Source organism: Cajanus cajan, chromosome 4, assembly GCF_000230855.2.
Source record: "Cajanus cajan strain Asha chromosome 4, NIPB_CcT2T_4, whole genome shotgun sequence".
Taxonomy (NCBI): Eukaryota; Viridiplantae; Streptophyta; class Magnoliopsida; order Fabales; family Fabaceae; genus Cajanus; species Cajanus cajan.
In genome coordinates this window covers 66220559-66244260 of record NC_138520.1, presented here as the reverse complement: position 1 = coordinate 66244260, position 23702 = coordinate 66220559, and the positions used below count along the sequence as shown (strand labels likewise).

The 23702-nt window shown below is 32.8% G+C and overlaps 2 protein-coding genes and 2 non-coding genes across 4 annotated transcripts; 2 read left to right on the top strand and 2 right to left on the bottom strand.

The window, feature by feature from the left end:
- The first annotated feature begins 5112 nt into the window (after positions 1–5112).
- On the top strand, positions 5113–9053 carry LOC109802522 (uncharacterized protein At5g01610). Its single transcript, XM_020363919.3, has 3 exons — positions 5113–5280; positions 7538–7592; positions 8444–9053. Exons 1-3 carry the CDS (start codon positions 5194–5196, stop codon positions 8812–8814), a joined length of 513 nt encoding a protein of 170 aa, XP_020219508.1. The 5' UTR covers positions 5113–5193; the 3' UTR covers positions 8815–9053.
- Positions 9054–9385: 332 nt separating this feature from the next.
- TRNAG-GCC (transfer RNA glycine (anticodon GCC)) lies at positions 9386–9456 on the bottom strand. Its single transcript has one exon. It is a non-coding gene; the product is annotated as a tRNA-Gly (tRNA).
- Positions 9457–12798: 3342 nt separating this feature from the next.
- On the top strand, positions 12799–19410 carry ILP1 (GC-rich sequence DNA-binding factor-like protein). The gene is made up of 6 exons (XM_020363442.3): positions 12799–14085; positions 15394–15561; positions 16889–17556; positions 17783–18071; positions 18271–18560; positions 18972–19410. Exons 1-6 carry the CDS (start codon positions 12961–12963, stop codon positions 19153–19155), a joined length of 2724 nt encoding a protein of 907 aa, XP_020219031.2. The 5' UTR covers positions 12799–12960; the 3' UTR covers positions 19156–19410.
- Positions 19411–21392: 1982 nt separating this feature from the next.
- Positions 21393–21463, bottom strand: TRNAG-GCC (transfer RNA glycine (anticodon GCC)). Its single transcript has one exon. It is a non-coding gene; the product is annotated as a tRNA-Gly (tRNA).
- Between the last annotated feature and the right edge of the window lie 2239 nt (positions 21464–23702).

The window sequence follows — 23702 nt, the reverse complement described above, 5'->3', positions numbered from 1 at the left end:
TAAGTACACTTCTTTTTTTAAAAAAAATTAAAATTTTAAAATATTCTTAATTTTTTATTTTTTATTTTTTAATTTTACATCTATAATATTTAATTTTATATTTTTTTGACACATCTTCCTTTTTTCTTTCAATTTTTACATGCACTCCCTTATCTTTCATTCACCTTACTTATTTTGGTAACACGTGAAAACTAAAAGAAGAAAAAAAGTATGTGAAAAAGAAGAAGAAAGTAGCAAATTGAAAATTAAAGGTATAAAAATAGAAGATTTAAAAAAAAATTATAATATTTTATAATTTTTAAAAAAAATATAAAGGAAGTGTACTTAAAAAAAACAAAAAGGTGTATATATCATGAGCCTTAACACTAATGTAATTTTTTCAACGTGTATCACGTTTCCAAACACGTTACAATTCTATGTTAAAAAATAAATAAATTATACTGACAGGTTGAATCATAACTATGCGTTTTATTGTTTTAAAATGTAATCATAACTAGTATTTTATAGTGTATTAGGAGAGATTAAATTCTCTTATTTAAGCTGTTTTTATAAACTAAAGGTTGTTTGAAAAAATTGTGTTTACATAACAATTTCAATTTTTACAGTTTTTTTTATAAAAAAATTATATTATTTTTGTAAAATTAAAATTTTGAAATTTATAATTATTTTTTAATAATTTTTTTCTTTAAGATAATTTTTTTATTCAAATAAATTGAACATCTTTAAATCATTTAACAACAAATTTAACTAAAAAATTTTATTTTATTATAATCAATTATAATAATTGATTATTCACATAATCAATTATATAATTGATTATTAAAATAATATAATATTCATTATTTTTTTCCAAAGCGTATGGTTCAGCGGTAGGGGTTGATCTACGCTTAAGCAAGGTCAGGGGTTCGAATCCTGTCTTGTGTATGCAGCCGCGTTAAATCTTGGGGCCAGCTATCCCACCCTTTGAGGTGCCTCCAACGTAGCGAGGAGATTAGTCACTACTGTCGATGGTGGATACTCCAGGGACGAACAAAAAAAAAGTTATATAGGCTAAATTTTTATCATATATAACTAAAATTATAATAAATTATATATACAAATAAATATTATAGTTTAATATATAAATAATATTTAAAATTTGTGTAAATAAATATTTTCAAATATAAAAATTATATTTTAGATTTACGATAAATATATTGTGACATAAAATTAATTTTAATTATTTATAATTTATAAAAAAAAATATTAAAAATTCCTTCATTGAAAAAAAAATTAAAAAATTCTCTCATTAAAAAAATTATAAAGATATTCTTATGCAATATAATTATTTATATTTAATATATAATATAATGATCTGTTGGGTTATTACACTTTAAGGTTTACTTATTCGCAACAAAAAGTATATATTGCTACCTAAGGTTAATATGCAAGTAATACTTAGATATAAATGCAATATTATATACACGTGTACAAATTTCATCGACAACTATAATAATAAAATAAAATCCTCAACAGAATTGCAATTATATATATATATATATATATATATATATATATAGAGAGAGAGAGAGAGAGAGAGAGAGAGAGGATAAATAATCCATTTATTTTAATAATAAGTCTTGGTTGACTTATTGCACTCGATAACTCATATTCTAAATTAAATTTCAATGATTCAACTATTAAACTAGAAGTTCTTACTTTATAGATCAAGCTTGCAAAGTTTTAAAAGATTTTAAAATTATTTGATACTTCATTTCATTAATTTAAATTAACATATAAAATGTTTTATGATTATTTATTACAAATAAAATAGCAAATGATCTTCACATTTTTAAAAAATTTGCAAACTTGATCTATATAATAATATTTTTAATTTAACGGTTGGATAATTAAAATTTGATATAAAATATGAATTATTGAGTGAATTAAGTCAATTAAGACTTACTATCAGAGTAAGTGGATCTCTCTCTCTCTCTCTCTCTCTCTCTCTCTCTCTCTCTATATATATATATATATATATATATATATATATATATATATATTAATTTAGTACTGAAAATGTAAATTTAGGTTATCAGTTAAGTAACAATTACTAAAGAGCTACTACACAATGGTAATAGAAAACAATAACACCATCTAGCATGGCTCTCAACTCGAACTCTTATTCCAACTTATTTCTGTCTTACTATCATATCAAGTATGATCATTATAGTTCAACCATAAAGAAACATGCAAGGGTAAATTAGCATTCAAAAGAAAATAACATATTAAGTATAGGAGTAAAATGCAACTATACTACCCACATAAACAACTCAACTACACAACACAACCAGTTTTCAACATACAACATTATCATGTAACTGTCATATATCACATGACATATGAATAGTACAACTCAACATTCAACTTGAACAACATCACAACACTATAACTTGTCCAAACAACAACATGCATATGCACAACATCATTCATCAACTAAACAACATATGCACCACAAAACAACTAAATGTATTGTCAAACATTTCAAGTAAGAGATCTTTTACAACACAAATGAGTAGTCTGGGTGATTTGACTCTACTGAATTAACTAACAACATGATCTTTTTATACTAGCTAGATCAATAGCTAATTTGGATAAAAATCTATAATAACATGATTTCTCAAATTTTGCCATTTAAACTAGAAAATTTTAGTATTCTTGTCAAGGTAGAACAATTTGGGTGTAAGCCTACAACGACATTAACATGCATAACTAAATATCCTATGGGATTAACTCGTCAACTACCCTCTAAATACTACATATTTTTTAGTACTCAATTAGGGATTATAACCTTGTACCTTATTTGGTTTGGTCACTTTGCACACATGGCTCGATTTGGCTCCCATACAAATTAACAATGGTCACTTTATAATTATTATAACTTGACCCTGACCCCTATATTATGGTCACTTATAGGTAGAATGAGTCGACCTTGCCTCTATACCACATCAACAAGGTCTTAGAAGATATTTAACAATCCAGTTCAAGAATTAATTTCTCTATAAGGGTTTTCAACAACTAGGCTTACGGAACACTACAATATAATATCCTCACAATGAGATATTTAACTTTTTAAAATAACTTATATTCTAGTCCTAAGTCAATCAACTCAACATAACTTAATACCTTAAGCATTCTCTACACAACCGCCTCAACATTCAACAATTTAATCATCAATATACATTATCTTAGATCAATGTATATAAAGAACTAGCATCGTACAACAATATACAACGTGTAAGCATTCTTACTTACCTATACTACATTTAATACTTAGTAAAAAAATAACAAATTTTTCATTAGGCAACCTACACTCAACGCCAATTTTCTCGTGTCCGACGTCATTGAAGCAAAGAACCTCTAACTTGCCCACACTTGGGGCCAATCCACTTGTGCCTGACATGAATGAGGCAGAGAGCCTCTATGACAATCACGCCTAATGTGACCAAACCCATGCTTGGTCTTGTTTAGACAGAGTCCCTCTACCTGACTCATGTCCGATGTCACTACATTGGCACTTGATGTTATCTAGGTAAAAAGCCCCTGTCTTAATCAAGTTTGACGCCACTCAACTAGGGTCCAACGTAACCAAGCTAGAGAGTTCCAAGGACATCCACATTTGACGTCATTCAACCCATGCTTGACGTGATTAAATTAAAGATTTCTCCTCTAACTCACGCCTGACGCTACCAATTCTATGTCCAACGTTAATAAGGTAGAGATCCTTTAACCTGCATCATACTTGACACCTTGAAATTGCAACCAACACGATGTTGAATTATGCACTTTAGCAAATTCACGAATTTGGCTCTCTACACTTGAAACTCAAGAAAATCCAACATGTAGTGACAAATAACATAACCATTCAACATAAACAACTAAATTTCAAGAAAAAAACATTACATGCAACTATCAATTGGCCTAAATCATCAAATTCACCTTAACATACTACATAGGTAGCAAAAACCCAATCTCAATCATTCAACCAACACAACCACAATTTGATGAAAATCAACCAACATACAACTCAAATAATTCTACAAGAGTTAAAAATCTAGCTTCCTTTACCTTTAAATCCATAAGAATTAAAGGAAGAAGAAGAAAGCGAAGTTTTCTCAACTACTTTGCACACTCCAACAACTCGAATTCTCAACTCTCTACAGGCTTAAACCCCAATCTCTCTAACCTTTCTTTAGATTTATTTAAAAAATGAACTTATAGAACTTAAGTCTTAAAGAAAATATTATATACCTTCTCTTATAGGTCAAACTTAACTTTTGTTTAGAGAAACTCTTAAATGATTAAAACTCATAAAAAAATTCTTAATTCCTAGTGTTTCTCAACAAGAAAATAGCTAAATAACCACAACACAAAATTAAATAAAATCAACAAATAATAAGAATATGTACAATGTTACATATAAGATAAATATAGTTTAAATATAACTAATATATGGAGATAAATATTGTTAAAATAATTAGTTTTTTTTGTATTAATAAATTAAAATGAAAAGGAAGAAACTGATAAATAAAAGATCACATATTTGAGGAGTGTTGAGCTAAACAAAAACAATTACCAAAACAAGAAATATTTAAATTTCAACCGGCATTGGCACAGAAAAAAAAAATTACAATCTTTCAAATAATTGAGACAAAATAATGCGGTTACATAAGACGGTAAATAGAGTAATCCCAATTTTGTTTTTGAAAAGATAGAAGTTTTCTCCTAAGAAAATATACTTTTAATTACTTATATTACTTGGGAGTAGGGATTAATAATTTATAATTGTAATCGTGAAGACGTGTAATTATAAATGAGTAATTCTATATTACAAATTACAACACATATTTACAACACTTTTTATATATTATTTTTGGTGATTTTATATATTATTTTTGATAATTTTTTAAAAAATTGAATGAAGAGAAGTATCCTTTTGAAAAAGAAAAAAAAATCCGTTGCAATCTGGCAGTTAAAATAGGAAAGAAATCCACATGGCAAAGTAATTGAAAAAGTAATCTATCTATCTATTTTTGGTACAATAAAATAATAAAGGTAAAATAAAAGCAGCCTGAACCTGAAGTTTGGTCAGCGTTTACACTTCTCAGAATTTTTGTTCTGTTCTGAAGTTGTTTATTCTGAGAAGAGAACGCAATGGATGAGATACTCAACAAGGTGGGTTCGTACTGGTTCAGCCGGAAGGCCAGCAAGGAGTTTAACTCTGTCGGTGATGATATCAACGTAAACAACTCAACCCTTTTAATCTTTTTTCATTTTTTCCCCTTTTGTTTGGTAAAGTTTCTTTTTTTGTCCTTTTTCTATTCCTTTTTCATCCAAGTACTTGGATTTTATGGTTCTGGCTATATCATGTTTGCCCCTCTTGAAAAATTGGTGGAATTATGGTTTCTTGCTTAATGTTGAGGGTTGAAATTGAAGCCTAATTGTGGATTATTCATGTGGATGAACACACGCAGGCTTGCCCTTTTTGGGTTTCTATGAAAAGGGAAATTTTTAAGTGGTGACTTTTTTTATAGGTTTTTTTAGGGATGGGGTGTGAGAAACGGTTTAGGAAGTTTATTTATGTGTGCTAAAGTAAAATTAGGTCGGGTATGGGAGGTGGAAGGTGTACTACAAGGTTAAAGCATGGTGCATGAAGTGGATTTTGGGTTTTGGTTTATGTATGTTTAGAGAGGTGCACTGCACCCCTTTTGAATCAGGCTGTCACCTTCATTACTTGGGTATGAGTTTTGATAAAAATTTTAAAATCTTAAGTGGTACCTCGTTATTGTGATTATAATTCTCTGCTTTTGCACACCCACAATGAATGAATTTACTTGTGGGTGCTAGTTCATTTCCCCATTTTGGTTGCTAGTAGTTCTTTATTGAATAAAACCATTGATAGTTAATTTCGAGAATTGAGATTGAATAACTTTCAAATTCTCCTGTTTTTGATACATGGGATATCTTCGACATAAATCTAGGGGAAGGTGCCAATGTTCATGTATGATATTCTATTATTCTTCCCTGCTGATTAATCAATCAAATACTGTTGAGATAAGTGTAGCGAATTAGCCGTATTTGCTTTGGTTTTGAAACAGAAGCACTGCATTGGAACTGCATAGAAACACTGACTATAAATGTGTGATAAATGTTCTATGTGGTAAAACATTTTGCTTCTGATGTAAGATATCGGGGTTTTAAATTATAGATACTTAATACTAAAATGCTATGATTGTTGTTCTACAACACCAGCTCAGAGATTTTGCATCAATAACAAGAATTTAATGCATTATTTATGGTTTTGGTAAATAGGAAGTAAGCTATAAGCCAAAGTTTAAAAGTAAGTGAGATATTGGCATTGGGCCCAGGATTAGAGATCAATTCTTCGCATTGGAAAATTAATCAGATGATTCTTTTATTGCGTGGGGGACATGAGATTCAATAACAATTGGGCAATGTGAGGAAATAATTTTCAGGAGTATGCATTAGCGGTAACAAATGGATGAATCGGATAATTTTTTAAATGGATCATAATGGATTGGATAAAAATAATTCATTTAGATCCATTAAAAATTTACAAAAAAAAAAAATCCAATCCATCAAATTCATTTGAAGCAAAAAAATCCATCTAATCCATCCAATAACAATTTTTTCATGGATGGATATCCAATCCGTCCATAAAAGTAATATTTTAAAAATTAAATAATTTTTATTTTTTGAAATATTTTATTTCTTTCTTTTTTCTTTATAAGTCATTACATTTTTATATAGTCTTTTAATGTTCACAAGACACTTTTTTTTTATGTCAAAATAGTCGTTTAAAATCTCAATCCAATAAACATCTCATATTGTAATCCAATGGATTGTGAAAAAGTAATGGATGAATTACTAATCATCCATAAAACTAAATGAATGGATTGGATATGATCCATTATTTATTTTTATTGTAATGGATGGATTGGATGAATTTAGTTGTAGATAGATTGGATGAATGATGGATAAATGAATTCATTTGTCACCTCTAAGATGTAGGGTGACTATGAATTTCTATTAAGGAAATTTAGATTGTGAATTAACAAGAGGAATAGAGAAGCTTTGTAACCTGTGCATATAAGTTGGTACCATTTTGTGCGAGATTATGTTTCTAGAACCATATTGAGAATTTTTTACTATTATAAGTTATTCAAGTGAGAGATGCACCACCCTACAATGATGCTGTTAATTTTGATTATCCAAGTTAGAAGAAGTGAGTGTCTCTGTAACAATTAATAGTATGCAATTATCTCAATGCATGCTTAAAAGTTAGTTTTGGTGCTGTCTGGTGTTCATTTCTCTTTACTGCAATGCTCAAGAATGATTTATGCTCATGCTAATGAAATAAATCACTTTATTCATTTGTGCATCTTGGGGCTGTAATGTTTCCGATAGATTACAACAAATGTTGAGAAGACATTTCATTGCTTATGTTTATATTAACAACTTTGCCATTGTTGATTAGTCACTGTCAACCAGTATTGAAGGGGGAACCAAATGGCTGGTCAACAAATTAAAAGGTTTGTATCTACAATATTTCTCTGTATTGCTCAAACATTTGTACAAATATACGCTATGAAATATGTGCTGTAGTGGGGGGTTTCTTTTATTTTAAATCAATCCCTAATAAATAAATGTGTTGAAATTTCAAAATCCTTGCATTATAGCCAAGGCCATTAATACATATATGAACCAATCGTATATGTAATTGATTTTCATTTGACCAGAATTTAAGAGATCTAGTCCTCCATGATGAGTGGATTGGACTGACATTTGGAAATTTAGTATTTTGAGATATGAATCACTGTCAACTTTTTTTGACTCCAAAATCACTGTCAACTGTGTTTATAACTTTACATATATTAGTTGAGGGTGCAGGCAGGGGTAAGTCTTGTAAATAGGAAAATATATATTTGCAGTTCTTTTCTGAATAACAATAGGATACACTGAGAAGACTTTATAACATTCTGAAATCTGAAATAGAATTAATGTAAAAACATGCATTGTAAGTATGCATCGTCATGTTATGACTTATGACCAAGTGATCTTGTACAATAAATCTTTTGAATTTTAATATTTGATCATTCCTTAGGCAATGCAAGTGGAAGTAGGATATTTATATTTGATCTTTAGTACATACAAATTACACATTGAATTTACTAGCATCTCACTTATATGAATCTCAGAAATCTGCTATGTCCTCTCAAAGATGATTTATACATTCTTCTCCACCCATTGCTTTCCCCAGTTATCCTCATCTCACACCTCCCATTAGCAAATCAAATCAAAATAAATAAGATACCCCTCAATCACAGTCACTCCCCCCTTTTTTATTACTATTACTCTCTAACTCTAAACAATTGCTTCACAGGGAAGATGCAAAAGCCATTAACGGAGTTGCTAAAGGAATTCGATCTACCCATAGGAATATTTCCTCGTGACGCGACAAACTATGAATTTAATGAAGAAACAGGGAAGCTTGTCGTTTACATTCCTCAAGTGTGTGAAGTGGGCTTCAGGGATTCGTCCATCCTGCGATTTGCCACCATTGTGAGTGGTTATTTGGAGAAAGGAAAGCTAGCAGAAGTAGAGGGAATTAAGACCAAAGTGCTGATCTGGGTAAAAGTGACCACCATTTCATCTGAGGGACCAAAGCTACATTTCACGGCTGGCGTGAAGAAAACAAGGAAAAGGGAAGCATACGAGGTTACTAGAGATGGTATAACAGTAGATAAATTCTAATATATTAACAATAAGCTTCTTTTGTTAAGTAGTTTTACAATTAGTAAAATAAATTGTCTGTTCTTGTTCTTGTGGACCATTTTATTCTACTAGTTATTAATGTGGTAGTGACTCTTGGAATTTGGTGGAACTCCTCCCCTTGTTGATTATGTAGTAGTTTCTGCTTGTGCTCCTAATGTGTCACAGTATTATTTTGGTGCATGGAATTATATAGGATATTGATTCCCCCACTATTATTAGATGCTGCTGTTATGGTTACGATGTCAAAGGCACAATTGAAACATTGACGCTGTCAAATTTACATCATAGTAGAGAAGTGGATAAAATAAATTGCCTGTATTTTGCAAATGTAAAAGTCAGTGTATTGAATTGTGTAACAATGTTTTTATTAGATTTACGATTACAATTAATATTGTATGTGTAATAGGATCTACAAATTCTACATAGTTTATAGCAATAGCAATTGTATTTGTAGAAGTTTGATGTAACATAACATGTCTTCGTCAATTCTGCGCGTAGAGCAAAAACCTACAGAAATTTGGAATTTTGCAAAATGGAAAACAAAAGTAAATGCACCAGCCGGGAATCGAACCCGGGTCTGTACCGTGGCAGGGTACTATTCTACCACTAGACCACTGGTGCTTGTTGTTACGTAGTCGATTGCTAAATAAAGTTAATCGTAATCATGTAAGAAGCTATCCAATATGTTAACGGGTTAAGGATGACGCATTGTAGATATTTACGGGATTTTCCTACTTAAACCTTAGAGAATAAAGTATTTTCGTTTCTCCTGTGATTTTAATAAACCATTTCTAGATATATAAATAAATAACAATTTTAGGGACCATTTGATATAAAGAATATTCTTATATTTCTAAAAATCTTAAAATGAGAATCTTAATTTCTCATATTTGTTAACTATTTAAAAAAAAGAGATTTTTAAAAATATAATTTTTCAGGAATTATTTTTATTTCACTTTCTCACAAAAACACTGTGATAAGGGGTAGGAATCTAACTTTTTCAAATTAAAAAAAAAGTTTTATGTATATAAAACTATCACAATAAACTTTTTAAAATAGAAAAAAAAAAGTTAATTACTTATGCACTGTTAGTGTAAAGTTTTTTTTTACACTGGTAACCAATTAGATCTTTTAATTGTGTCATGTCACTGTTAAAAGTAAATGTGTTTATAGTGACATGACACAATTAAAAGATATAATTGATTGCCAGTATAAAAAAACTTTACACTGACGATGTATAGGTGATTAACTTAAAAAAAAATATCTCTATTTTCTTTTTTTTCTCTTTCTCGCTCTCTATCTCTTTCACTCTCACTCTCTCTCTCTCTTCCTTTCTCTATCTCTCTCCCTCCACCCTTCACTCTTACCTTCCCTTCTCTCTCTCTCTCCCTCTCATATCTCTATTTCTCTTTCTTTCTTTCTTTTATTTCATTATTTATTGATCTTGTCAATTTTAATAATATTATTAAAATTTATTTTATTTCTATATTTTAATGATATTTATTAATACTTTTTCATTTTTTCCATTTTTTATTTGAATGAAATAAAATAATATATTTAGTGCCTAACAATAGTCCCCTCCCTTCAAATGCACCCTTACCCTCAAGGGTGCTAAGTTGCAACAAAGTGATGATATTTCTATTGATTATGGAACCAAATCCCCCAAATTATGGTCACTTTCAAGTCTCATTGTCATTGTATTCACACTAGGGTGACAATTCGATTTTGTTGTTGAGCTATCCTTTTATCGATAATTTTCATATGTTCCCTTGTATGTTTAAATGACCCCATTTTATTGGGGCTTGTCTTAAGGGAACACTTTATTCTTACAAAACTTGAGTAGTGAGACATGAAAAGTAGGATTTATTTTACAATAATAAGGCAATTTCAATGTATAGGTAACATGTCCCACTCTATGCAAAACTTGACAAGGCTCAAAGTATCAAAGTGTTATTCTTAGCATCAGTTGAGGACTTCACTTTCTCCATCTAGTTATGTATGATATGTGGAGGAAAGGCATTAAGACACCCTTAAACCCCCAAATGATGGAGGGATATAGGTCTCGATTACTCACAATGTTAGCTAGCTCACCTTTTAACTTGAACACTTGATTCATAAAAGTTTGAGCAAGTTTGGAGATAATAAAAGAATGAGCCGACGAAATGAAATGAGCATATTTACTCAATCTATCAATAATTACCCAAACAATGTCCTTGCCACTTTATTTTGGGAAGCTTTGAATAAAGTCCAAAGATAGACTTTGACACACACCTTTTGGTATTAAAAAAGTTTGCAATGTGCCCAAAGTCGCCACTATTTCATATTTGCATTAATACAAGTTTCACATGACTAAATGAATCTTTTGATGTCTGTAATAAACCCTTTCTTAGTGAAGCATTTATTTAATTTATATTTTGATAACTTGAACACTAAAATGCCCATCAACATGGGAAGAATGTAATCAATATAAAATATTGTCCCATAGTTTATCATTCTAGGATATTACCACCATATTCCTTTGCAATAGTGCCCCTTAGCGGCTTTATACTTTTGTTACACATTCATATCATTAAGAATTTATTCTTTAAGTAGTTGCATAAGCAATTTGTATTTCTTGCCATAACTTCATTGAGCCTATGGAAATTGAAATTTGTAAAACTTTCTTATGAAAAGCTTTGGATAAGGCGTCCATTACTACATTTTCATGCTCTTCTTGTATTTGATATCATACTTCAATCCCATAAGTCTTGCAATCCAAGCATACTGAGTTGGTGTCGATAAACATTGTTCAAGCATATGTTTAAGGTTTTGTTGGTTTGTAAGGATGGTAAAATGTTGAATAGAAAGGTATTGCTTCCACTTCCTTACAACATGTACTAATGCCAAGAGCTCTTTATCATAAACAAACAAAACCTATTCTTTGGGAACAAGACTCTACTAATAAATGTAATAGGATGTCGCTCCTACATGAGTACTTCCCTAATACTAGTATTTAATGCATCATTTCATCGGATAAAAAATGTAGTGAAACAACATAAGTACTTGCCATACTTGCCAAAGATGGAAAGTTCTCCAATAAGGTTTCTTATTTTTCATCAAGATCTTGATGGAGAACTCAATAAATGAAATAGGATGCTTCTCCTATTGATAAATGTGTTATATTCTCAATGAATTCTTTGGATAATTCTTTCTTTAAGATGTTTGTTGATTATTGTATCGTAAGAGCATTAGTAATACATATTTTTCCTTTTCTATCTTTTCTCTAATGAAGTGCTTGTTAACTTCCATTTACTTGGTCTCATGTAGGACTGAGTTATGTGCTATAGATATTGCAAACTTGTTGTCACAATATAAGTTTTACCATAGGAATTGAAAATTTTCAATTCTTGTAGAACCTTTTCCACTACATGAGCCACCGTTCTCTACTACACTGCTTCTTGAAATTATGATTGTCACAATTTTATAACATAACTTTGAATCCTTTTTTTAGTTAATTCATGAATTGACATATTTAACGTAATTAATATTTAAAACAAAGAATGATAAAATCACATGAAAGTGAATCACATGAACAATTGAAAACAAAATCTAATATTAATTTTTTTTTTTCAGTTTACAAATTGCTAACTTTTTACATAATTTCCATCATAAATATGATACTTTTTAGTTTAAATATCAGTTAAATCCTATAAACTTAACATCCCAAACTTCTTAATTCAAATATTAAGTAAATATGGTGTGACAAACTTCACGTTTTAAATCATTAAAAACAATTCAAGATTGTACATTGAAATAATAAATTACCACTATTTTTAAGATTAACATTAATAAATTTAAAAGTTAGAAAATCAAAATAAATTTAAAAAAAATAAAAGATCAAAACAATTTTTTTATAATAAAATAAAAACTAAATATATATTTTGTCCAAACCGGCCCAACATGATGGATTGTGATTTGAGCTACAAGAAATCAAATCACCGAACCAAACGAATCAAGATCACGTGCCAAATGCCCAAATCAAACACCGTAGTGACCGAACCCTTACGAACTGATAACCATAACTGAAAAAAGCACCGCATTCCCACTATTCACTTCAACCGTTGCCTCCGGTCACCAAAACCCTCAATGTCTACCGCCAAATCGCGCAATTTCCGCCGCCGCGGCGGAGACTCCGACGCCAACGACGAAGACGGCGACTCCTCCGCCGCCGCCACCCTCCCTACCAAGCCCTCCTCCGCCGCCGCCAAGCCCAAGAAGCCCCAAGCCCCCAAACTCCTCAGCTTCGCCGACGACGAAGAAAACGAAAACCCGCGTCCTCGCTCCGCAAAACCCCAACGCTCCGCCACCGCGAAACCCTCCTCCTCCCACAAAATCACCACTCTCAAAGACCGAATCGCGCATTCCTCTTCCCCTTCGGTCCCTTCCAACGTCCAACCCCAAGCTGGAACCTACACCAAAGAAGCCCTACGGGAGCTCCAGAAGAACACGCGAACCTTGGTCACTCCCAGCTCCTCTCGCCCCGACCCCAAACCCCCCTCCGAGCCTGTCATCGTCCTCAAGGGCCTCGTCAAGCCCGTAGCTTCGGAGCCCCAGGGTCGGGACTCCGACGACTCCGAAGGGGAACAACACAAAGAGGTTGAAGCCAAATTGGCTAGTGTAGGCATTCAGAATGGGAAGGACTCGTTCTTCCCCGATCAGGAGACCATCAAGGCTATCCGGGCCAAGCGGGAGCGCCTCCGGCTGGCGCGCCCCGCCGCGGCGGATTACATCTCGTTGGACGGAGGAAGCAACCACGGCGCCGCCGAGGGGCTGAGCGACGAGGAGCCGGAGTTTCGGGGCCGGATTGCGATGTTTGGGGAGAAGGTGGATGGTGGGAGGAAGGGGGTTTTTGAGGAGGTGGAGGAGAGGAGGATGGATGTGAGGTTGAGGGGCGAGGAGGAGGAGGAGGATGATGAGGAGGAGAAGATGTGGGAAGAAGAGCAGTTTAGGAAAGGATTGGGGAAGAGAATGGATGAAGGGTCTGGGAGGGTTGATGTTCCTGTTGTGCAAGGTGCTCAACAGCACAAGTTTGTTGTTCCTTCTGCAGCGTCTGTTTATGGTGGTGTTCCAAGTGCAGCTGCAGGAGCGGCGTCGGTGAGTCCTAGCATTGGAGGAGCAATTGATTCGATGCCGGCTTTGGATGTCATGCCTATATCGCAGCAAGCTGAGATTGCTAGAAAAGCTTTGGTCGATAATGTGAGGAGGCTTAAGGTATGGACTACGATTTGTGATCCAAGATTGTGCCTGTTACTTGTCAAATTTGTGATTTTGCGTATAGTTAGACCCCAAACCTAAATTCTAAGATGGTAGCAGAACCTATCTTTGATTTGTTATTGGGCCACTCTTATTTGTTAAACGTGTAGATGTGTATTCCTAGGCTGAGAGTGTTGTTATTTGGTCAATACATAGTGTTAATTAATGCTAGTATGACTAGGTTATACCAGGGAGATTATGTGAAATATTGAGAATAAGCTGAGTAAAACTCATTGTACTCGAATGAAAGTGCTGAACCAATATACCTGGGGAGCTTTTCTGCATAATATAGAATTCTAAAGACCAAGCTTTGACAGGTCATAATTAACACAAATTAGGGTAAATGACAAGCATATATTGTTGACAAGGTATCTAAATCTAATGAGCACAATCTATTATTGCAAATTGATGCGGTAAATGAGCACTTTATCTTGGTCTTGGATTTCATCACTTGAACCTAAATCTAGGGAGTTTGTAGTTCGTACCCGTTTTTCTGCATAACTTAAACCTTTGATGAAAGACATATCTGTCATAGTTTAATAATAATTACTAGATTAAGCTTGTGGGGAATTGGAAAAGATAACACAATGATCTTGTTAAGCAAAGTTTAAGTACTAGGATTGGTACTGGGAGGCAGAGCTATCCCCCGAGTAGACCTCACTAATATCACGGGCAGCTGTTATGTAGAGATAGGTGAACTACCTAACGATATGTACCCCTGTCTGAATCTCCCCAGATAGAATATGAATCTCCATGCATGAATTGAATGATGTAAAATTGGGCCCATAGAAATATGTTATCTTAGAATTGCCTTGTTTAAATTAAAAATTTACATAAAAATGTGATGCTATTTGGTAGCAGTTGTATGTTTGATTATAAAGAAACATTGTTCAAATGACCGAATTACTCAATTGAGTCTGATGTATATTCTATTAATTGATGCATGAACATTATATTGACTATAATAATATCTACATTTTAAAAATTTATGTTTAGAGCTAGAAAAGTTTACCATTGGAATTTGAGTGAGTTCTCACTCCTATGATCTCATGTGTGTTTGTTTTGCTATGAATATATACTAGTAAGGTTTCTCATCACAGTTGGGAGATTTTGGTGTATTAAATCACCAATAGGTGTCTAGAATGATGCCAGTGTGGGTGTTACAGTTGCCCTTGAATATTGCTCTGGCATGAAACGTATACAAATTTATCTTTTAGTGGATTGATATATTTTTTTAATTTCTCATCATTTTTTTTTTCACAACAGGAATCTCATGGAAGAACTATGTCATCATTGAGTAAAACTGATGAAAATTTGTCTGCCTCCCTTTTGAACATTACTGCACTTGAAAACTCTTTAGTGGTAGCTGATGAGAAGTATAGGTTTATGCAAAAGCTTCGAAATTATGTCACAAATATATGTGACTTTTTACAGGTAATTGTATTTCTTGTGTTCTACTGTCTTCCTAGTTGCTTTCATTCATAATTCATAATTAAATATAAAGTGGGTTCCAGTATAATGTATATTTAAGTTCTCTTCCCCCCACTATCATATTAATAGTTTTGCTTCTTTTTCTTCTTTCCTGCTTCTTTATGTGTTCACTAATAATGTGATAATGAGGTGCGTATGCTGCTTTATGGTTTTGGTAATGTTTTATGGAGATATACCACCTTTAAAGTTTTATGGTGTATTTGGCTAGAGTGAAATATTCTTAGTCCTTTGATTTGTTATGGGATAGAATTTGTCCTCTCTTTGGTGCGTAGATCTTAGTTGCTTTAAGGGACTCTACCCAGTATATATTCAGGAGACAAGAGAGCTTTAATGCATTTTTGAGATCATTTTTCTTTCTTTCGTTTGAGGAGGATGTCTTGACATATCCTCGTATTTATATGTACTTCTTTCTTCTCTAACTAATTAAGTAATAAAGCAAAAATGTAAAAAGATAGTGAGGCAGACAACTATGAAACATGTTTTAACTTTTAATGGATGGGTCACTTAAAGAAATTAACTGGAAAGATACACCAGTAGTTTTCTGATGTGTTTTTTTAAAGGAGAAAAATCTTCTGGCTAAAGTTATTGCTGTTTTCAAATTTTTTTTGGTTGACTGTTGTCCAAAATGATTATTCCTTGATAGACCAGTTAATGATAAAATGGTTTATCTTAGTAGAGTACATAAATGTCAAAATCACAACCCTACTTGTAAAATTGTGTGCTTTTACATGTTTGAAAAGATTGAGAAATTCCGATCCCAATTGTATGCTGAAAAATAAAAAATCACCTAAAATTGAAGACACACTCATACTTAATGATGAAAAGTCAGAATTTGAAGGCAGGCAGTTACAAAAAAGCCTATAAATAAAAACCATTAGTGTAATATCGTTGCTAGGAGTTTTTGATAGTTTTGACAGGGCCTTTGAGTGCTCCTTTGTACAGTCTGCATCAGTCTTTTGTAATAAAGTAGCAGAGTTAGATTCTTTTCATTTGTTCTCTCCCTGCCATATTAGCAATAGTCTTTTTCTCCTCTCCCTCTAAAAGAATTCCTAACAGGGCCTCAATGTGATACAACTATAGCAGCACTATTGTGTGGGATTGACTACTATGCTACAAAACACTAGGAAAACATGCTGTGATACTTCTGATAGTGTTGAAGAATGTGTATTTTCTTATTGCTGAATATTCAAAAGTTGACACTTGATACCTGCTTATTTGTGCACTATTTATTGAGGCCGTAACTAAAGTTATCCTATGACTTCTACTTCAGCATAAAGCTTTTTACATTGAGGAACTTGAAGAGCAGATGAAGAAACTTCACGAAGATCGTGCATTAGCCATTTTTGAAAGAAGAACCGCTAACAATGATGATGAGATGATTGAGGTAGAAGCAGCTGTAAAAGCTGCAATGTCAGTTTTAAACAAGAAAGGTAACAATTTGGAAGCTGCCAAATGTGCTGCTCAGGAAGCATTTGCTTCTGTAAGAAAACAAAGAGATCTGCCAGTGAAGTTGGATGAATTTGGTAGAGATTTAAATCTTGAGAAACGGATGCAAATGAAAGTGAGGGCCGAAACTCGTCATCGCAAGAGATCAAGAGCATTTGATTCTAATAAGCTGGCATCCATGGAATTGGACAATCATAAAATAGAGGGTGAATCAAGCACTGATGAGAGTGATAGTGAGAGCCAAGCATATCAGTCACAACGTGATTTGGTGCTGCAGGCTGCTGATGAGATTTTTAGTGATGCTTCTGAGGAATATGGTCAATTATCCTTGGTCAAACGAAGAATGGAAGAATGGAAAAAAGAGTATTCGTCAAGCTATAAAGATGCTTATATGTCATTGAGTCTTCCGCTGGTCTTCTCTCCATATGTAAGATTGGAACTCCTGAGGTGGGACCCACTTCACAAGGGTATAGACTTTCAAGAGATGAAATGGTAATGAACTATTCCCCCTCTCTCTTTGCATGTGTCTGCTTGTGTGGGCTGGTGTGTATGTTACTATTCTTTCTTGAAACTTTTCAGGGGCATTTTTTGTCATAGTCACACGCTTGTTAATTGCAGTCCCAAGCTTGATTAATATAGATGCATATTACATGAGTATCTTTTACCTTTAATCAATTTATAATATGTATTGAGGTTTTCTTTCTCTCTTAATATTCAGGTATAAATTATTGTTCACTTATGGTTTTTCTGAAGATGGAAAAGATTTTGTTCATGATGATGGGGATGCTGACCTTGAACTTGTCCCGAACTTGGTGGAAAAGGTTGCACTTCCTATTCTGCACTATGAAATTTCGCATTGCTGGGATATGCTTAGTCTACAGGAAACAGTGAATGCTATTGCTGCTACGAAATTGATTGTGCAACATGTGTCTCATGAAAGTGAATCTCTTGCTGATCTGCTAGTTTCCATTCGGACACGCCTGGCAGATGCTGTTGCTAATCTTACAGTATGCTCCCAAAATCAACATTTACATTTACTAGTTAGAAGTATATTTTCATGTATCTTATCTTTAAAAAGTTAGAAAACTCTGCACTGCACATATAGGTTTTGCTTTGTGATTCTTTTTACTATATTTGGATTTTATTGTAGGTACTTGGAATTATGAAGCATTTGTTGATAAATTTCTCATCTTGTCTACTTTGTAGGTCCCAACATGGAGCCCTCTAGTACTAGCTGCTGTTCCAGATGCTGCACGAGTTGCAGCATATCGGTTTGGTGTGTCGGTTCGATTGTTGAGAAATATTTGCTTGTGGAAGGATGTATTTTCAATGTCAGTGTTAGAGAAGCTTGCTCTAGATGAGCTTTTGTGCGGAAAAGTTCTACCTCACTTAAGAATCATATCAGAAAATGTTCAAGATGCAATTACGAGAACAGAGCGGATTATTGCTTCACTATCTGGTGTCTGGGCAGGCCCAAGTGTCATCGGAGACAGAAAGTATGTTGATGCTTTGATGGTGGTACTTTGTTAAATTGTTGCGACATTGATTACATTTGTTTCTTTGAAAAGACATTTTGCACATTCTTTGAACTCATTTGAATCACATTACTGTTGATATGCATACTATCTCTAGAGACAAATTGGGTATTGTACAGGCAATAGGGACACTGATTAAGTGCGTACCTACTTTGGGGCTAATGGGATTGGTGGGAATTTGAATAGAGATGTGGGTTTAAGTTGTGATAACCACAATGAAGTTGTTTCTTAGTGTTTATGAAGTCATTTAAATCTGGTCTGATGTCATTTATTATATCTTATTATATGTACAATGAGAGCATTACCTGTTATTATTTTATTATGATTTTTGGTCAGCAGTCTAATACTTCCCCTGTCTTTCTCACATTGTAGCCGCAAATTGCAGCCTCTGTTGACTTATGTGCTGTCACTTGGAAGGATTCTGGAGAGAAGAGATGTGCCAGAGAGTGACACAAGTTATCTAGCTCGTCGATTAAAGAAAATACTTGTTGACCTCAATGAATATGATCATGCTAGGACCATGGCTAGAACCTTCCATCTCAAGGAAGCATTGTGAGCTCACTGGGAATTCATGTTTCATTATACTTGTTCTCTTGGTTTGTCTCGAGGAATCTGGTCCTAGGATAACCTTTCTCAGGTGCAATTTTGTGTAAATGAACACGAACTATTCATGTGATTAATTATGAGACTTAGTTAAAACATATTTGTCGATCATTCTTGTGAATGAGCACACACAGGCATGCCCTTTGGGGATCCTATGAAAGGAGAAAATTCTAAATGGTGATTTTTAAATTTTTTTTTTTCTTTTCAATTTGTTTCTATGGAGTGTTAAAAACATTTTAGGAAGTTTATTTATGTGTGCCAAAGAAAATTTTAGTTGGGTATGGGAGGTAGCAGAGAAGGTAGAAGTATGGTGCATCAAGTGAATGTAAGATTTTGGTTTGAGTAGAGAGGTGCATTTTTGAATCAAGCTGTGTCACTTCCATCAACATGGGTATGATTTTGATAACAATGTAGAAGTCTTAGCTTCACTTTTGGTTTATGATTTTCAAATATGGTATTCTTCCCTGCTGATCCCCATCAACTCATTACCATTGGGATAACTGGATATGGCCCAGGTGTAGCAAAATAGCCGTGTTTGCTTTGGTTTTAAAAGCAGAAACACTGCATTGGAACTGTAAAATGTGTTGGTTTGTTAATGACTTACCGTATGTTTGTATCAGCGTCAAAACGTGAAAAATGTGATTTTTCACGTTTAACCGAAAGGAAAAAATAGTAGTTTCTCCGTAAATTTATAATTGGACGTGGAAAGAGATGAAGAACTTGCGTTTAAAAATTGAAATCAAACACGCACTTAATGATTCGAGTTTTATAGTTCTTCCTGCTTTGGGTATAGAGCTTAGAAGATTTCTTTGATATGAATATCAGGGAAGATGCAATGCTCAAGATTGATTTATGCCCGTGCTGATGAAAGTAACCATTTGTGCATCTTGGGGGCCGTAATGTTTTCGATAGATTACAGCAAATGGTGAAGTAGACATTTCAATACTATGTTTATATTAACACCTTTTTCCATTGTTGATTAGTCATGTCAATCAGTACTGAAGGGGAACCAAATGGTTGGTCAGCAAAATTGAAATGTCTGTATCTCTAATGTTTGAATGTCTTGCCCAGACCTTTGTACGAATACAGGCTATGAAATATGTGCTGTAGTGGGGGTTTTCTTTTAATTTGAACTCTAACCTCTACTAAATAAATGAATCATAGCTTCAAAATTCTTTTTTGGATTATAGCAAAGGCCATTGATACATATTTCAACGAATCTTATAATTAATTGATTTTCATTTGACCGGAATTTAAGGGGAATCTCCATGATGAGTAGCTGTTTTTTTTAATTTTATTTTATATTTATTTTAAGATCTGTTTTAAGTTTTAAAAGAAACAAAGAAAACAGGCACCTACACCAAAGTACAAGCCTCACTACATGTAGCACAATATCAAATGACCCACGCCCTTGAGTTAGAATCATAAAACAGGAGAACAAGAAAACAATTCCAAGCAAAGTATTTTGTTTTTTAAAGCACTAGTTTAGAAAACAATTTTCAAAACTTTTGAATGAGAAAATGATTGCTGAAAAGCATGCAATTGTGTTAGAACAGTCTATTAAAAAAAAAAATGAGAAGGAATCATACATCTCATGTATTTTGAAATATCTCACTTTTCATTGTGTTCATATATATATTTGCTGGGGAAGGCAGGGATGATTTATGGTGGTAGTCTAATTGTATATAGGGGACATATATACTTGCACAGTTTTTACAGAAATTACTTTAGCTGAAGAACAATTGTATACACTAAGAAGGACTTCTAAACATTCTGAACTGGAATTAATGTAAAAAACCATGCATTGTAAGGTATGATGCACCATGTATGATCAAATTATCTTGCACAATAGATCTTTTGGATTTTATATTTGATAGATAAAGTAAGTTGTGGAAGTAGAATATTTATATTTGATATTCACTACATACAAATTATATATTGAAATTATTAGCATCCCACCTTTATTATGAATCTTAAAAACGTGTTAAGTCCTTTCAAAAATTATTTATACATTCTTCGCTACCCATTACTTTCTCCAGGTATTAACGATATTTCTTTAGGTAATCAATTATAGTATTATTTATTAGAGGCTGCTGTTAATTGCGTCGAGAGTAATTTCGATGTCAAAGTATACCGGTGAACGATGAGTTTATATGAATTTGCAAAATTGAATAAGAAAAATAAATAAATTGCACCAGCCGGGAATCGAACCCGGGTCTGTACCGTGGCAGGGTACTATTCTACCACTAGACCACTGGTGCTTCTTATTGCAAAACTAAAATAAAAAATGAAAAGATATTGTTTTAATAATAAGCTATCGAACATGGAATTTTCCTGGTTAAACCTCTGGAAACAAATTACTTTCAATTTTATTTTTTCCAATAACATATATACATTGGAATCGCTTCTTCTGAGTTCTCAATAACATCACCAATCACCATGACCCAATCATTCACCAAAAAAAAAAAAAAATCACCAAATATACAAACCTAACTATATAACTCGACAGTTGTATACCATACTTATATATAGCCGAGTAATTCACTTCAGTTGGTTGACTTCAAAGCACAAGATATGATGGCAATTTTCATGTTTTGAATATTTTGTACACTTCACTATACATTATATATCATTTAGTTGTTGAAAGAAAGATTTTGAGGCCTCGTACGTAGACCAACATGTTGCTGCATGAGATATCATCATAGGTATATTCTATTAACTTTGTGATGTATATAAGTTTATCTATATGTACTCTTATATGAATTATTTTTAATAAATTATTTTTTTAATTCTCTCATCTAATATGGTATTAAGAACAATTCTTCCACCCATAGGTCTTTTACTTTTCATTAACCATTTTCACTTTCTTTTTTAAGTTTTTTCTCCTTCATTGAAACTTTCTCTAATTTTCTCCAATGGCAACCATGGGTGAATCCAACCCTTTATATACATTCATCCTTTTGATAATCTTGGATTGGTGCTTGTTTCTCACCTTTTATCCAGAGACAATAATAGTTCTTGGAAGAAGGCAATCAAGATGACGCTTCTTGGCAAGAACAAGTTTGGTTTTGTAGATGGTTCCATTCTAGAACTTACTATTGGATCCACTATTTTTTTCTCTTTGGCTTCATAATGATAACATAGTTGCTTCATGGCTCCTAAATTCACTTTCGAAGAAAATGCATGTGAGCTTTTTGCATTATTCTTCAACCAAACAAATTTGGAGTGATCTCAAGAAGTGTTTCAAAGAACGCAACGATCCTTTAATCTTTCATTTGAAACGCGATATTATTTCGTTTCAGCAAGGATCAATGTTAGTTTCTTTTTATTATGCAACGTTAAGATCAACTTAGGAGTCATTGATGGAGTTGATTATGATCAAATGGAGTATGCAATGCATTTTCTCATGGTCTTAATAAAGTTTATTCTTCCATTAGGGGTTATATTTTGTCTATGGGTCCTTTTCCCTCCATCACCAAGGTGTTTTCTTTAATTGTTTAAGAAGAGAGGTAGAGGCAGATTGGTGGTTCAAAAAATATTAAATATTTTCATGCCTTTGCAATCAAGAATGGTGTTGGTTTCAAGAACAAGAAAGATCATCTAGTTTGTGCTCATTGTGGCATTTTGGGTCGTACCAAAGCTCAATGCTACAAACTAATTGGGTCATCGCCAAATTACAAGAAGAATAAGCCTTCTCTAACTTTTGTTTATCAAGCCTTTTCTAGTTTTGTGAATCAGGTTGCTTCTGGGGAAGGTGGCAAGGATTCCACACACTTTTTGCAACTCACAACACAACAGTATCAACAATTGATGAATCTCCTTCAAGGTTAAGCATCAAATGTCACGCAAAAGTCAAATGAACCTAGTGGTATGATTATGTCTACTTTTTTTGTATATCTTCTACATAGTGGTAGTTGGATCATTGATTCAGGTGTCAACACTCATGTAACATGTTATTTGTCTTGTTTTTAATCTTATAGATATGTGTCTGATAAAATCATAGTGTTACCAAATAAAATTGTTATACTTGTAGTTGTTGACACAATTAAAATATCTTCCAAATTGTTGCTTTATGATGTTTTTTATGTACCTTAATTCAACTTCGACTTACTTTATGTTAGTGCTTTATTACCTTTTACTGATTTGATTATCACTTTCCTTACAAATCTTTTTTTTTTCATTTAGAAGATGCCTCACTCCAAGAAGATTAACAATGGTGATCTCATTGAAGGATTATATGTTTTCTCTCCTTCAACTTATTCTAAAGACATTCCAAGTGCTTGTAACTCTACTTCTTACAATTCTTGTAGAAATTTATTTATTTTTGTATCAAAATGTTGTTTCTTCTTATACAAATGCTTATGTTTTTCATTCCCATTTTGGGCATGTATCTGATAAAGTCCTTCGACTTTTGAGTAATGAAATTCCCTTTGATATGTCTCATAGTTTTTCTATTTCCAATTGTCAAATTTGTCCTTTTGCTAAATTCAAGAAATTGTC

Excerpts from the sequence above, each read along its gene's own strand:
- LOC109802522 (XM_020363919.3), top strand. The coding sequence starts at position 5,194 with ATGGATGAGATACTCAACAAGGTGGGTTCGTACTGGTTCAGCCGGAAG. Across the intron at positions 5,281-7,537 it reads CTGTCGGTGATGATATCAAC|TCACTGTCAACCAGTATTGA; the intron begins GTAAACAACTCA and ends ATTGTTGATTAG. Across the intron at positions 7,593-8,443 it reads GCTGGTCAACAAATTAAAAG|GGAAGATGCAAAAGCCATTA; the intron begins GTTTGTATCTAC and ends ATTGCTTCACAG.
- ILP1 (XM_020363442.3), top strand. The coding sequence starts at position 12,961 with ATGTCTACCGCCAAATCGCGCAATTTCCGCCGCCGCGGCGGAGACTCC. Across the intron at positions 14,086-15,393 it reads ATAATGTGAGGAGGCTTAAG|GAATCTCATGGAAGAACTAT; the intron begins GTATGGACTACG and ends TTTTCACAACAG. Across the intron at positions 17,557-17,782 it reads GACTTTCAAGAGATGAAATG|GTATAAATTATTGTTCACTT; the intron begins GTAATGAACTAT and ends CTTAATATTCAG.